The sequence below is a fragment of the Nematostella vectensis genome, chromosome 9, assembly GCF_932526225.1.
Source record: "Nematostella vectensis chromosome 9, jaNemVect1.1, whole genome shotgun sequence".
Lineage (NCBI taxonomy): Eukaryota > Metazoa > Cnidaria > Anthozoa > Actiniaria > Edwardsiidae > Nematostella > Nematostella vectensis.
This window is the reverse complement of record NC_064042.1, coordinates 4,316,572-4,332,128: the sequence shown is the minus strand read 5'-3', so window position 1 is coordinate 4,332,128 and position 15,557 is coordinate 4,316,572. Positions and strand designations below refer to the sequence as shown.

The following is a 15,557-nucleotide window of genomic DNA, read 5'->3' as shown; positions in this document are numbered from 1 at the left end:
AAAGCAGAAATGTTGTAATGTTTCACAAAAGCTGCCTTTCCAGTAGGCAACCATTAAAGAATTTCATAATTTCAATTTTCTAACTTCAATTTCAACCATGGGATTGGCATTTCTTTGTCTCCAGAAAATGTGTAAATGCAAGGAATCTCTAGTCCATTGCCAGCTCCACGATTTATCCTTTTTTCCAGTTACAATAGCCATCCACTTGTTTGTTGCACGCTTTAGAAATCGGCTAGCAAAAGACGCCGTGCGATGGTCGTAGACGCAGAAGATTTTCTCATGACGAAAAGCGAAAGTCGTCGATATAAACTAGCATAACGGCTACTTTGCGTAGATTTAATTGCTATTAACTTAAATAAAAGAAGTCACTCTCATGATAAGTCAAATACCTAGTTTTAAAATCAAGCAATAAACGAAAATATCACAGCTTTGTTATTATCACGATAACTTTTAGATTCCATTTTAATTAAGCTCCCGTAAGCGACCAACACCTATTGTTCAAGTTTTTGGCGCCCAGTGGTCGCTTATGAGAGCAAGCTCTCGTAAAAGACCAGCTCCGTTAACGAATACAATTTTCAGTTCCCAAGGTGGTCGCTTACGAGAGCTTCAACTGTATTAGAATCCAAGATATTTAACAGGCCATCCGCTCTAAAGTATCGATCACATCCTCAAAGAAACTTCCAATAGACACACTGCTTTCAATATTTTGAAATATTTTTCGCGTTTTCCGTTAAAAATAATCGGAGATTGTTACGTTATCGACCGGAAGTAAACTGGTGACAATGCGGCTTTAACGACTGCTTTGAGATTTGGGCTACCATAGGTCGTCAAACATTAATGTCTAGCGGCAAGTTTAAAATATATTGTGATAATGCAAATGATAGCGCATCGTTGAAGTTGTAATAACACAGTAGTACAAAAAAAAAAAAAACAAGTTCGGTATCAAGCTATCACTGATCCTACCCGCACTATAGAAATCGCATATATTTCAGGGACTATTTTGGTATAAGTTACGTCGACGTTCGTGCTATTTCGGGGGGGAAAGGCGATCAAGTCGTGTTTTGAATTTGTCAGTTTCTGCTTTCTTATAAACACCGAAGTGTGAATCGGAATAAAACTTTAGCTGATCGTACCTACCCCACTGTTCCCAGAGGCCTCTTTTCTCTGTATTTCGCTGGGCTGGAGTTCGCGAGGAAAAGATACCTCTGCCATGGGTCGAAACTGTTTCTGTTGCGCATGCGTGAGCGTTAATAAGCGACCGACGTGCCAAAACCCGTACCATCGCGCAAAAGCTGTCAATATGCTAATATGCTTTGCATGGGTTTAGTCGGAAATCATGAATCAAACTCCGGTTAGTTCTCCTCTTCGAAAAAAGAAAACAACTGTTCAATTTTAATCACCTAAAACGTCACTAAAAGATTGAACAACAAACGCAGCAAAGACGAGTTTTGTCTTGTTTGTGGGATTAATTTCAAGACATCTGGGCAGGCGAGTTTCTTCAAATGTAAATATCGCACAGTTGGATTCGAAGAAAATGTTACAAAACTTTTTGGTAAACTTAGATCAGCTATTCCCAGAAGAATATGCAAAACCTGTAAACGGAAGATTGACTCGTTAGTCAAAAGAGAGAAAATTCTGAATAAAGATAAGGCATTGAATGGCTTCTTTTATAATTCGTCGCGTGATATTTCTACGGAGGACGCGGTTTCGAATGCGGGCTTATTATCCCGCAGCGGATATACGTTTCATGCATGCGCTAGTCATTGTGGGCTCAAATAGTGGCCAGTAATTAATGAACGGAGCATGCGCTCTGGATCTCGTCCACGATCGTGGACGGCGGTTTGAACAAACGAACTTGCGACCAATGGCAGAGGCATCTTTTCCTCGCGAACTCCAGCCCAGCGAAATACAGAGAAAAGAGGCCTCTGCTAGCAGGGAAAACTAACCGGAGTTTGATTCATGATTTTCGACTGAACCCATGCAAAGCATATTATCATATTGACAGCTTTCGCGCGATGGTACGGGTTTTGGCACGTTGGTCGCTTATCAACGCTCACGCATGCGCAACAAAAACAGTTTCGACCCATGGCAGAGGTATCTTTTCCTCGCGAACTCCAGCCCAGCGAAATACAGAGAAAAGAGGCCTCTGCTAGCAGGGAAACCCCACTGGAAACGCACAAAAATAAATACAAAATACTTAGTCTACGCATTTCAGGGATCATTTTGGTATAAGTAATGTTGGAGCTCGTAATATATTTGGGAAATAAAGGCGAGAGTCGTGTTTCGATACAATCTACCGGGTCATCAAGCACATCAATTAAGGCACGGTTTAGTTGCAGTGGAATAAATGTTTAAAATTGTTTTAACAAATTCTGGTTCGTAATCGTAAATGATCTCTGTTTTTTAGAATTTAGAATATGTTTTTGGCTGGGATACCTGTGGTCACATCCGAACTATACCCACAAGGCTTTGCTGTGTGGTCCTAGGTACTTTTCAGAAGAGACGCGGAAGTAAACTGATAACTACTTAACTGAGACATGGTGCAAATACATCTATACTTCGATTAAGCGCTACTTTTTGACGGTAAAGGATGCAAATTCTATGGCTTTATGTATGCTATGTACTATTAAGGCTTGAAGGTACGTGATGTAGCGTTTATATTTCGGCTAGCTTGCTTACTCCCATGCGAGTCTTTCAAAGTGCGAGCGAAGTTGTTTGCAATTTGAAAAACCGTTTGCATCTGAATTTGATTTCGCATGGTGAAAGATCAGTCCTTTGAAGATTATATTTCGGTTATATTCTTCTCCCGTTCAACAGCTGTAAGCTCCAGCAGTACATGGCAGTGGCAATTCGATAGATCCGTATGCCTCAACGATGGCGACAACGCTACAATGACGTGGAATGTGACTCTGGAGTCAGGCCAGAGTTTGTCAGGAATTGAGATCTGGGAGCAGTCTACAGCGCCTGGAGCAACACCGTCCAAGATGTATACTTATCTTGTTGGACCTGAACCAGCCTACAGTGACCGAGTGATGTCCATATCGCTCACGGATTCAAGCCCTCTCTACCATATTGTGTTTACGCTGGCGAATGTTAGCAACAATAAAGATGGATTCGGCACTAAAAGCCTACAGTGTAGAGTTGCAGCAGGAAGTTTGCCAACCATTACAGGAAATCCCCCGTTAGACACCGTGTTTAACGTGCAAGGTAAATGCCCTTTGCGATTAATATTTGGTGTATTTTCTAGGAAAGGTTTTGTTTGCAGACTTTGTCTTCTACTCACATCAGGGGTTTTAGTTTGTAGTAAGGTTATTATATCTATCCAACCATGCACAAGCCTAGGGTTAAATAATACAGTCGAACCTTTGTTAAGCCGTCACCCTCAAGACAAAGGCTAAAAAAGGCTTCCTTATTAAAAACAAAAATGATCAAAAGTGTAAAAACAAGAGATCTAATAACACACAGGCATCAAAGTAATCGCTTGATGTTTATGGACTAATGGCTGAGATGGGATGTTACTAAAACGGGGAACAGGGAGCGGGGAACAGGGATCTGGGAACAAGTGATCAGCGGTAGGGCACAGCGATGTAGCAACCTCACGTGCGTCTCTTTGGCTCTTCTCTCGTTAAAATGGATGGTAAGTGAAATCTCTGACTCTGTTTCTAAGAATTATGAATAATTAATGCGCCCATTGAATCGAATCTAATACGTTTCTCTTATTTTAGATGTGATAGAGATCAAGTCAAGTGAAAGGTATGTTTAAAGGGATAATATGATAACAGTTTGCTTGGGTAGTTTAGTGCGAGATAAAATCGCAATGGTAAACTTGAAAAGAGATTTATGGAAACATATTTTGAATACGTGGATATTTTTGCAATCCTAAATTGCCATGACTTCAAATTCTCATCCCATAGTGATGAAAAGCACTGTTACAAATTTGAGGTGCTATTTTCAGTATTTTTATGATTATTGATGTTGAAAGCTGCTGCTTTCCTTTTACAAGTTCAACAATGTCTGAGCTTGAGTCCAAGTCTAAGCTTGATTCTGAGCTTGAGCTGTAATAAAGTGTACAGAGGAACAAATAAGATGGGGCAAGAAAAGTAATAACATTTTGCAATAGTCTAATTTAGTAAACAGTCAACTTGGTGTTAGAGGAAAGAAGGGTCATGGTCACGGAAAACAGCAGCTTTCAATATCAATAATCATAAAAATACTGAAAATCGCTGTGCCCTACCGCTGATCACTCGTTCCCAGATCCCTGTTCCCCGCTCCCTGTTCCCCGCTCCCCGTTCCCTGTTTTAGTAACATCCGCTGAGATGTATACCGTCCAAGATGTATACTAATCTTGTTGGACCTGAACCAGCCTACAGTGACCGAGCGATGTTCATATCGCTCACGGGTTCAAGCCCTAAGAGGGAAAAGAAAAAAACTATACGCTAAACATAACAAACAATATTGGGAAAATTCTATGGAAAAGCTTAAATTAGTCTAGATAAGTTTGAGGGATTTTATTTGAACTCTTTATTTAATTAACCTTTGATAAACAAAATAATTACGATCGAGATATCAAATGCATTCGAAATGAGTATGAGCCTATTGTCACAGACTACAAGCCCACCCCCCCCCCCCCCTCCAGAAGTGCTACGACGTTTCTGTGGTATATTTGGTATCGCAATGATGCACAAAATCTAACAAGGACCTCGGTGCCGAAAATAATTCGGAAGTCGGTGGTCCACTCTTCGATAATCCTATCGATGTTAGGTAGGCGTTTCCAGATAGTGCTCCCAAAAAGCCAGAAAAGTGCTCCCAAAAACACCCAAAAAGTGCTTAAAAAGTGCTCTAAAATCAAAGTAGTGGTCAAATAGTGCTCATTGGCGAAAAGAAAATTACCGTATATTTTTAAAACAATTAAGAGATAAGTTGTGTTTTAATTAAAATTTGAATAAAAGAAAGAATATTGCTTTTATCAAATACATGCATTAGAGTATCTTATATTGTTGTCCATGAATGGGTAAATCACACTTTAGTGTATAACGACTAACTGTATTATAAATAACTTTGTTTTCTTTTGTTTGTTTACCTTTGTTATTTGGATACTACTAAAAACAATGTTCATTTACAAGCATCACCAATTTTGCCTCCATTTCATAACACTTTATCAACAAACACAGTTCAGGAGAACTCCTGTTTATTTTGGATATGTAGCCAGCGCCCAGCTAGCAGTAATCACTGCTGAATGACATTACAATGCAAAACAATCTGCCAAGCAGTAAACACTGCTGAACCTCCAATACAATTACTATCTGAAAAGGTGAAATATTATAATCACCTAATTTATATTTACAAGAAGTTAATACTGAGCCGGACACGTAAACGAGAGATAAAAACCCTGTGGGAAAAAACTCTGGACCGTGTTCCCCGAACCAATGCTCAGCATTGCGTGCTCTAGGGGTTAAGAGCCGAAGAAAAAGTTTAAAAAAGAAAATACAAGAAAAAAAATTTTTTTTTAGCAAAAGTCAATATGGCTTAAACAGGGGAGCTGGCTAGATTGACACTAGCACGCTATGTCTCCCCTTATATACTCATACCCATACTGAACTCTCTTCACATTCCTACGTGTTATTCACATGCCGTCAAAATAAAAATTTCTGCCTCTATCATTACATTCCATCGGCAGAAATGTATTAATGTCAATAGTGTCAAAGCTGATAACAGATCTTAATTATAACAATCTCCTAACGAGAAATAATTACAATAGATGTAAAACAGGAAAACATGACAAACAGATCTTCTAGATAAGGCATCTATTATGGTAATGAACTCCACAGGCTACCCAATATTTGCGGTTTCCAAAGCACTGGCCACCCATTAAAATGTCGAAATCACAAGTCTTACAGTCTTAGCCTAGTTGAGTTAATATTATTTGTAGTTAAGGAAACTTGAAATGTCTATATAAGACAACAAAATCTAGTAACTTGGTTTAAAAAAGCTAGAAGTTGACTTGTTTACCCAAAAATTGCTCTCTGATCAAAATAGTGCTCCCAAACCCAAATTGCGCTAAAATAGTGCCGAGCGCAATCTGGAAAGGCCTAATGTTAGGCATTCGCAGAAGGTATATTACCTGCTATTTAGTAATGAAACTGAGCGGGCAAAAGACATGATCGGTTATTGTGCCCAAGTTTCTCCCTGCTCGCGCAACCGTTTGAAGACTCCAGGCAAAATTTGATCGTGAGACTTTCACCAAACTGAGCAGGCTTTGTTATTTAGCGAGTGAAACGTTAGAGGAAAATACCCCTGGGTTTCCGAGGATGTGTTATTTAGGTGTTTGTGATTAGTGCGTGAGGTCTGTATGCTTTTCAAATTTACAAGGATCGCTCTGATTGGTGATTAATTATAAAATGAGACCAATCAGAGACCAAGTTTGATTTTGTTTTTTTTTAGAAATGGGTTTTACATAGCAGTTGCCTAGGGCGTTTTCAGCCTGTTTTTTTTCTCGCGCCGCGCTCCCTGTGTGCCCGATCTCCGCGACGCCCTGGGTCCCCGAGGATGTTTCCGGCTGCACGCAGCCTTGCGTTCTGCCTGCCTGCCTGTTTGCTTGAACTTTTGTGGTCTTTCTGTGCTTTTCGCTACAGAGTATCCATGAATTATCTTAAAACTTCCGGTGTGGTAACTTCCGGTCAAAGCTTAAGGAAGTATAAAACGCCCTCCGTCGACATGTGACCTCTATAGTCAATGTAAAGCCAAAAAATATTTATACGCAGGGTTCTGCAAGAAAGTCTTCCATGTGGGTTAAACTCTTAAAAAACGAGCGCGGAAAAGATGGTTTACCTCGCATCTAGCGTGACAGGATCGGCGGAGAAAGCGATCACGGGCATGTTGTTTTTATTTTTTATTTAATTCATTTATTCAATACACTCTTTTTTTATAAGAACCTTTTTTACAAGAACTTCCCGGCTGAGATTTCACCAAAATTTTAAGAACATGATAAGAACATGCCGATGCTCAGATAGCAGCAACATATTTCATTTTTAGTCTTTTTGCTCTGAAATACAGTGTCAGATTATGTTCATCAATAACAATTGCTATTAATCATTTGTGTAATTCTTCTCCTAACAATTCATTTGGTACTGTATTTTATAAGCACTAAAATTTAAGTACATCCTTAAATATCCCCGAAAAAAGAACCGCCCAGCCCCAACTGAAAAATTAGACTCATAAAAAAAAAGAGTGTATTAGCTGAGAATCACCCTGCTTCATTTTCACCTCATTTGCCCTTACTTTGCTGCAGCTGAACGTTCTTAGTTGCTTACCTCTATTGACCTATGTTTTACCGGGCGAGTCTGAATGTACCAAGCGTTTATGTGATTTTTCAACGGAAACAGCGACTGAGCGAGGTGTATTGCCTCGAGGAGAATGGGAACGAAGAAGTGGGGAAAGGGTCGAAGTTTACTTGACCAATAATACCAACTTTCAAAACACTCTACCGTGAGTGATTAATAAATCGTGAAAATAGATCAGGTAGAAACATTTTGGTGTAAATTGTTTTGTTTTTAACTATGCAAGAACCGGGGGGGGGGGGGGGGGGGGTAACTTAGCTAGTTTTGTTGAATTTGTAATGTAAGGGATGATTTGGTAACTAGAATACAGCTATGATAGATGGTTCTATAGTAATTTGGCTTCTGCAAACGGCATTACTGCCGTCACATAGTTATTGTTATGAACACTAATATAATATGTTTGACGTGGCTGTGAAAGCTGTAAAAGCAATGAATAATACAGATACACTAGTGAAGAGTCCTGCCCCTCCCCCCATAAACTCTCAGTTATGTTCTGGCTTGTTCTCATAAAGATTCTTTGCTTTGGAAGTGCAAATACAAGCTTCTTAATTTCATTAGTCCCACCCAGCAGCGTTGTCATTTCTCCACCGAGTCCTTCCGTGACCGAGCGTGACCAAGTGAACCTGACGTGTTCAGCTGATGGTACTCCTCCACCAACCTTCACATGGATCAGCCCTAAGGGGCGCACCGTAGCACACGGACCGTCCTACATCATTCCCATGGTGCACCGCGACCTGTCAGGGGTCTACACGTGCGTGGCTACTGACGGATGTGGACGGAACCACACCAGGGATGCAACACTCGCAGTGAGATGTAAGCATATGCTTTTACATTTATTGGTACATGAGAGTTCTCCCTGTTGTTGGTCAGTAACCTTATTCACAAGAACAACACCTAATTATTTCGATTTTTCGATTGCCGGTGGGCATGGGTGAAAATACATCCGTATTTTACAGTGAGGTTTTGCCTGGGTAGTTAGCATATCTTATAGAACTCATGCAGAGGAATAATTTTGTAGAGCACGTTGACATCAAGGCACTATAGTTATTGCTGTTGCCAAATTATGTGCTAAAAGAGTTTTAACGAACTTGCTTTACTTCCACTACTCTATCCCTTGAAGTTTTCATAGTAAAATTTCTACCTGCTTACTTCATGAGCTGATTTGATCTAGATAAGCCAGAGAACGCTACAATGTTAGCAAATGCATCTTCCGTATGTGTTGGTGGCATGGTCTTGTTAAACTGCTCAGCGGTGGGTAAACCAGACAACATAACCTACACTCTCTATCGCAATGGTACAGAGTTTGCCTCACAGATGCACGGACTGTTCGTCCTTCGTCTTAACCCTCCTGGCGTGACCATCCTCACGTGTGTTCCCAGTAACAAGGCGGGAGATGGGCACAACAATAGCGTCACCGTCACAGTCAAAGGTAAGAAATATGATAAACCTTCACGGCAACAAAAAAAGTATATAATACTTGAAATTTTTGAAAATTTTTCACGGGTGATAAGTATAGAGATAAAACTGCTCTGAGTGGCGGAGATAGTATAATGTGCGTACATAGGGCAATAGACGGAGGGGTTGCTTTCGTTGGAGTCGCCTCTATCGACTCAAGAATGAGCCTTTTTGAATAGCCGACTAAATTAACGGTTTGTCATTTAAAATGCTTTGAAGCGTACGGTAAGTTTTTATAATCTTTTGCCAATTGCCGTGCGCTGGTCAACTCCCTTATGAAAGCCACCCCTCTCCTCCCTAGAATGACATCAGCCTATTTAAAACTTACTTTGTAAATTGTGTACTGACACCTTTGAAACATATTCGTAGCTGGATGGACTAGGGGTCCCATGCAGCGGATAACAATGGGGTCAAAAGCTACACTTACAAGATGCCCGGCCTTGGTTTATAAATTAATAATCAACCTTTTTCTCGCGCTGTCTGCAATTCTTATAGCACCTCCGCGCATCACGAGTCTGACCCCGTCACAAACTGTTGTGGAGGGAAACAGTTTTACCATGCAGTGCGCCGCATCTGGTACAGCACCCTTGAACAAAGCAATACACAAACCAAACGGGTCGGTACTGACCAGCTCCGGGATCTACACGTTCAGTCCTATCACGAGAAGAGATGGGGGGACCTACACATGCACCTTGAACAACGGCAACGAGTGTACGGCTGATTCACAGACGACGACAATTATTGTCATTTGTAAGATGATTGGTTTTGTTAATAGACTGTAAAGGGTGCTCATATTATTTTTTGCTTCATAAAATTATATAATGATACTATTCAAAATTTTTTTATTATTCAGACAAACCTGAAAACACACGTATCTCCCCACTAGCGAGCTCATACTGCAGTAGCTCCACTATTTCTTTCAACTGTTCGGCGACAGGGCATCCGCGGGTCATCCAGTACTCGCTGTATCTTAACAACCGTCATTTGTCAAGTAGAATGGATGGAGTCTTTAAAGACATTTTACTTGACACCCTGGGCGAGCAGCTGTTTACTTGTATCCCAAGCAACACTGCTGGAGTTGGACAAAATACCACTGCTAGAACAATTGTGCAAGGTACATCCTTTCTTCTTCTTATAAATGATAAAAAAAAACGGAAATGCAGCGTATCAAAGTTATTGTTTATGATGGAAAACGAACCTGGAGCGGCGTTCTCTTGTTACAGTCGATTTCGTAGTCTTATTATGACCGCCCAGAACTCAAAATCCTGTATCGTTTGGGGAATAGCATGTATAGTCAATCAAACCAAACAATCAAACTGCCCCAAAAGTTATATTTTAAAACGATAAAGATTATGGATTCTTCGTGGAAGTGAAAATACAATCTTGACTGTAAAGATTAGTGGGTACATGGTACCAATAATGATCAATGTTCTCTCGGGGTATGCTCAATACAAGTATTACAGCTGGTTTTAGAGCCAATATTAAAATATTCAGTGAATATTTATCACATGCGAGTGAATTCCTTATTTTGACATCATTCTTTATTTCATACCCAGAATTCCACTCGTCCGTATGCATTGCGCCTGCGCGTACCATCACAACTAGGTTTTAGAGCCAATATTAAAATATTCAGTGAATATTTATCACATGCGAGTGAATTCCTTATTTTGACATCATTCTTTATTTCATACCCAGAATTCCGCTCGTCTGTGTCCATTGCGCCTGCGCGTACCATCACAACAAGCGAGGGGTCGTACGTGCAGATGACGTGCAGCGCTAGTGCTGTTGATCCGTCAAGTATCAACTGGGTCAAAGATGGCGTCCTTCAAGGGAAGGGACCAACACTCACGTTCCCCTCGATAAGCAGAGATCAAGGGGGAGTTTATAACTGTACTGTGATTGACGGCTGTGGCTCAGCATCAACGGACATAGCGGTTTATTGTAAGTGGCTGTTAAGTGGCTGTCTTTGAGTATTTTGATAGTAAGGCAATAAATAAGCTGGGACAAGAAAAATAGGGATGTGATAAGGGTGGAGGGGTTGGGGGATTTGTAGGTTTATGGGGATGCCTGACTCTTTGGGTCTAATGCCGAGGGGTCGATGTAATGTCTATCACTAATCACCCTCTAACCCCCCCCCCCCCCCTAGAGAGCCATTAAAGTCAGATTTAATATCCTATGCGTGTCATGTTGACAGATGTCGACATGGAGAGGTATCCACTCAAGTGCATAAAGTCACCAGCTGTCAGTATCACCATAGAAACAAACAAGACCCCTCCCCCTGCCATGGAATGTGTGACAAGCAGCAAAAAGTTACAATCACATTTGACCAGCAGGACTGGAAGAAAAGTCACTTACGAAGTTGAATTGACAAGTGTAGACGAAGCTGAGGTGACATGTCACGCGGAAGGTTTCCCTGGATCTCGGCATACATTCACTGTGGGTAAGTACTGGGGCGCTTAACCGTTTCAACCTTTTCTGTTGTGTCACGCGCTCTACCGAAAGCATTAGCATAATTTTTAAATTGCAAGACCCTCTAAACGTTTTCGTGTTTTATAGTTGCAGCGACCTCGGAGCAGACAAGAAATGGAAGTTTCCGGCTTACAAACGCCAAATACCCACCAAACGATCAAATGAAAACGAGCCTCGAAAAACTGGTAACCTGAATAACCAGTTGCTGCTTGGGAGTTGTAAGATCTACTAGATCTTAGACTGTAGACCTTTTAAAGTCGCACTGTCACCAGTTTACTTCCGGTCGATAATAGAAAGCAGTGTGTCTATTGGAAGTTTTTTTGAGGATGTGATTGATAATTTAGAGCGATGGATTAGAATAGATTCTTTTGTCTTTTAACGGTTGAGGTTTCCGTCTTACCTACGGAAGTAAACTGATGACAATGCGGCTTTAACCTCTCTCAACATTTCTGTAGGTACAAGAAAGCGTCGATGCCACTTGTATGACTAAGGTCTTCTTGAGCTATGGGTAAGAACCTTAACAACACCATGTAAATATATTAATTAAATGTTAGAATAATGCACAGACTGCTCTTTTCTTATCCATCCCAGGCCGGGTAGTCTTATCGTGTACGTAACCCTAACAACGCCAGCAAACGTCTCAGATCCCTTTGTACCGCTCAAGAATGCCCTTCTACAAAATGCGCCAAGATACAACTTAACGATTGAACCGTCAAGTGTCAAATTGCAGCAAGGTAAGAAGATCATCGTAATCGTCGTTACTATTTTTAGTCACATTTCCTTTCGGTTTCTTGCTTCAATCACATACGTAAGACTAATCTATATAGCTAAGAAGCACAACGATTGTCGTAAACAAATGTCAAGATGCAGCGAGGTAAAAAGCTCGTCTTCGTCGTTGTTACCATTTGTTATCATTATATATTCCTTTACATTGTCATCGACATCATTGTAGCATTATTAGTTCCTTTCGGTTTCTTACCTTTAATAACATAAAGGCTAATTTATAAGCTTATATATGGGCTTGGGTATATAGAGCTTATTTATCGAAGCCATTCCTCTTCCAGTGAATACTCAACAGTTGCCAAAGTTTGATGACGTTAGGCCTACCAATCAAAGAATCAAAGTCACGTGGTCAAAGCCCTATAGTAATGCGCAGTGCACGATGCGCGCTAGACCTCTAGCTGGAGCGTCAAGTGATTGGGTGACGTCCTCAGGTTTCAGTAGTTCAGCCTCGCTGTCGTGCGTGTTGGATGATCTTGAGTCTGACACTCTGTACGAGGTGGAGGTCACTGTGTCAGTGCAGGGAGACACGAGGCGTGACACGGTCTACATCAGGACCACCCCCACAGGTACGTGTGCTAGTAGCATGACCATCAGGACCACCCTCACAGGTACGTGTGCTAGTCACGTGAGCAACAGTACCACCCCCACAGGTACGCGTGCTTGTCACGTGAGCAACAGTACCACCCCCACAAGTATGTGTGCTAGTCACGTGACCATCAGGACCACCCCCACAAGTATGTGTGCTACTCACGTGACCATCAGGACCACCCCACATGTACGTGTGCTAGTCATGTGAGCATCAGTACCACCCCCACAGGTCCATGTGCTAGTCACGTGAGCATCAGTACCACCCCCACAGGCACGTGTGCTAGTCACGTGAGCATCAGTACCACCCCCACAGGTCCGTGTGCTAGTCACGTGACCATCAGTACCACCCCCACTGGTCCGTGTGCTAGTCACGTGATCATCAGTACCACCCCCACAGGTCCGTGTGCTAGTCACGTGAGCATCAGTACCACCCCCACAGGTCCGTGTGCTAGTCACGTGAGCATCAGTACCACCCCCACAGGTCCGTGTGCTAGTCACGTGAACATAAGTACCATCCCCACAGGTACGTGTGCTAGTCACGTGAGCGTCAGTACCACCCCCACTGGGTGCTTTTCAGTTGATCATCAGGGCTATCTCAACTAACAGGCACAAGTTCTTGTCACGTGACTGCCAGGATAACTCCTTTCAGATCCACGAGTTTGTCACGTGACTAGACACCAGTAGAAGAGTAATATCGCTACGTCACATTTACAATTCTACTTTACGTATCTCATATGGTCTATATTACACTATGTTCCAGCTGTCGAGGTAAATGATCAGAACTCCACCATTGTTGGTCTCGCTGTGCTGGTCGCCATCTTGTTCTTGGTTATCTTTGGTCTGATTGTCTACATCGTGGTGCTGAAGAGGGCAGGTAAGTCCGTCAGATATGTTTACTGTTTTATGTTATATGTTGTATGTCGAGTAACATTTCAGTGCATCCTTGAAGTAGTACTAAAGGAGTGTTCATTATTTATGGCCAAGGGGGGCGGTATTTAGCCCCACTCCACTTAAGTTTTCTGTACAACCCCCCCTTTGTCAACATCAACCCCCCCCCCCAGGAGAAACCCCAAAACTTGTTTGACCCCCGTACCCTGGTTACCAGAGGCCCCGAGCTTCGCGGCGACGGCGATTTGAGCGATCGCCGCGAAGCCAAGACGTTGTCGTCGCGAAGCTCGGAACCTCTGTTACCCAGGAGCCAGGGTAGACCCCCGCCCTCCTTCTCTTTTAAAAATCCACAAAACTAAATTTATAATTCGAAATATAGATATATATATATAAACAAATCATGCAATGAAAAACAACCAAGAAATAATATTTCTTATTTTAGTAAGTCAAATGTGGCCTTGTGGCGTTTTGAAACAGTACAGAATATGTATCTATACCAAATAAAAGATAAAATCGTCCTGTGCCCTTGGTGTGATAGTGATCTCCCAGATCTGGTACTCGCGGGGGTGTCCAAAGCAAAGGTATCCGAGTCAGACTTTTTTATACCTTGACATTATCTAATAATCTGTCGTACTAGATTCCTAGTATATTTTAAAAATGCATATATTTCAGTTGTTGTTTTTATTGATCCTATTGGTCAAGCTTAAATGGACTACTACCGAGTTATAAACATTGTTGAATTTGTCATTTGTGGGAAAGCGTTCACGGCTCAACAGCAGTAAATGTAGCCTAAATAGGTTATTGACAACGCTAGGAAACAGCTTTTTTTGCATTTTGATTACTCATTTCAATAATAATAATATGTAATAAATTTGTATTTTTTTCTTGTTTTTGCAGGTCTTACAACAAAGAAAAGAAGGTATGAAAACTTGCTACTCTCCAGCTATCGTTACATATTCTTGTTTTTGAGTTAACATAACCTTTTCCCCACAGACCTGAAGCTGATAACCCAGGCTACTCTGGATTTCAGGTAAGCATTTCTTTCTCTTTCTTCTAGGGTACATACAACATCTTGAAGAGTGAGGTACCAACAAACAACGTCATAAACAATCTATTATTCTTTAGAATGTGGCAATGCAAGAAAATGCGAACCAAGACCGAAACACAATCCAAGAGATGGGAGACTATGAGGTCGCCCCATCGGATAATAGGGGACCCATCCCTGACCCCATTCCACAATACGAACCAGTGAACAATACACAAGCACGACCATCCAACCGTATTAACGTCACGCAATACGAGGATGTAGCGCAAGGGAGCAATGTCACGCAGTATGAAGCTATAAACAACAACCCGTCACGCGATCAGCACGTGCCAGCCAATCGCCAGTACGAAAGCGTCGATAGCACTAGAATGAGTAGACAGAACCCCCCCGCGAGGAGAGCAAGAAACGACACATGTGATCAAAGCGAGCCAGGTTACGAGAGCACAAGAAAACGAGGCTTACCACATGAAGTGTACCAGTCCCTACAGGCGACGACACAACACAGCGAGAATGCGCAGTATGCCCCACTGCATCCTGGGACACGCATTGCGGCCAGGCCTGGTGGTAGGGACGAGAGGGGAGTAGGCTTAGACATAAGAGGGAGTGAGTACCAGGAGTTGAACAGAGCTAAAACCACAGATCCATGTTATCAGCGGGTAGGCAGTAGAGTCTCTAGCGCATAAGATGCTCATATCACGATTGAAAAGACCTTCTGAGACGGTACTTTAGCTAATGCTAAAAAATCGCTGGACAAACCAAGATGCCAAAAGGCCTTAGCGTCAACCATAAACGTCCTAATTGTTTCAGTGACTACAAAACCCCCGTCTAAACCACTATTTGCATAACTAAGAGATTCCCACCCCCCACCCCCCATCTGTTGATCTGGTGAGTGGTGCGGCCAAGTCCTTCTGGTCCAATCAGGGCACACAATGATTCGCGAGGTGGAGCATCCTTGATGTGAAGGTAACCCTCCGGAATGAGCATCGGCTCCT

The 15,557-nt window shown here is 42.0% G+C and overlaps 1 protein-coding gene across 1 annotated transcript; it reads left to right on the top strand.

Annotated features, from left to right (window-relative positions):
• Nucleotides 1-2,484: 2,484 nt before the first annotated feature.
• Nucleotides 2,485-15,248, top strand: LOC5517278 (hemicentin-1). The gene is made up of 16 exons (XM_048732374.1): nt 2,485-2,639; nt 2,818-3,207; nt 7,896-8,150; nt 8,509-8,766; nt 9,162-9,542; nt 9,646-9,906; nt 10,488-10,733; nt 10,987-11,232; nt 11,349-11,446; nt 11,717-11,769; nt 11,853-11,995; nt 12,326-12,610; nt 13,393-13,506; nt 14,418-14,439; nt 14,514-14,550; nt 14,646-15,248. The coding sequence occupies exons 1-16, from the start codon at nt 2,591-2,593 to the stop codon at nt 15,246-15,248; spliced, it is 3,441 nt and encodes a 1,146-aa protein (XP_048588331.1). The 5' UTR covers nt 2,485-2,590.
• The last annotated feature ends 309 nt before the right edge of the window (nt 15,249-15,557 follow it).

Excerpts from the sequence above, each read along its gene's own strand:
- LOC5517278 (XM_048732374.1), top strand. The coding sequence starts at position 2,591 with ATGCAAATTCTATGGCTTTATGTATGCTATGTACTATTAAGGCTTGAA. Across the intron at positions 12,611-13,392 it reads CATCAGGACCACCCCCACAG|CTGTCGAGGTAAATGATCAG; the intron begins GTACGTGTGCTA and ends ACTATGTTCCAG. Across the intron at positions 13,507-14,417 it reads CGTGGTGCTGAAGAGGGCAG|GTCTTACAACAAAGAAAAGA; the intron begins GTAAGTCCGTCA and ends TTGTTTTTGCAG.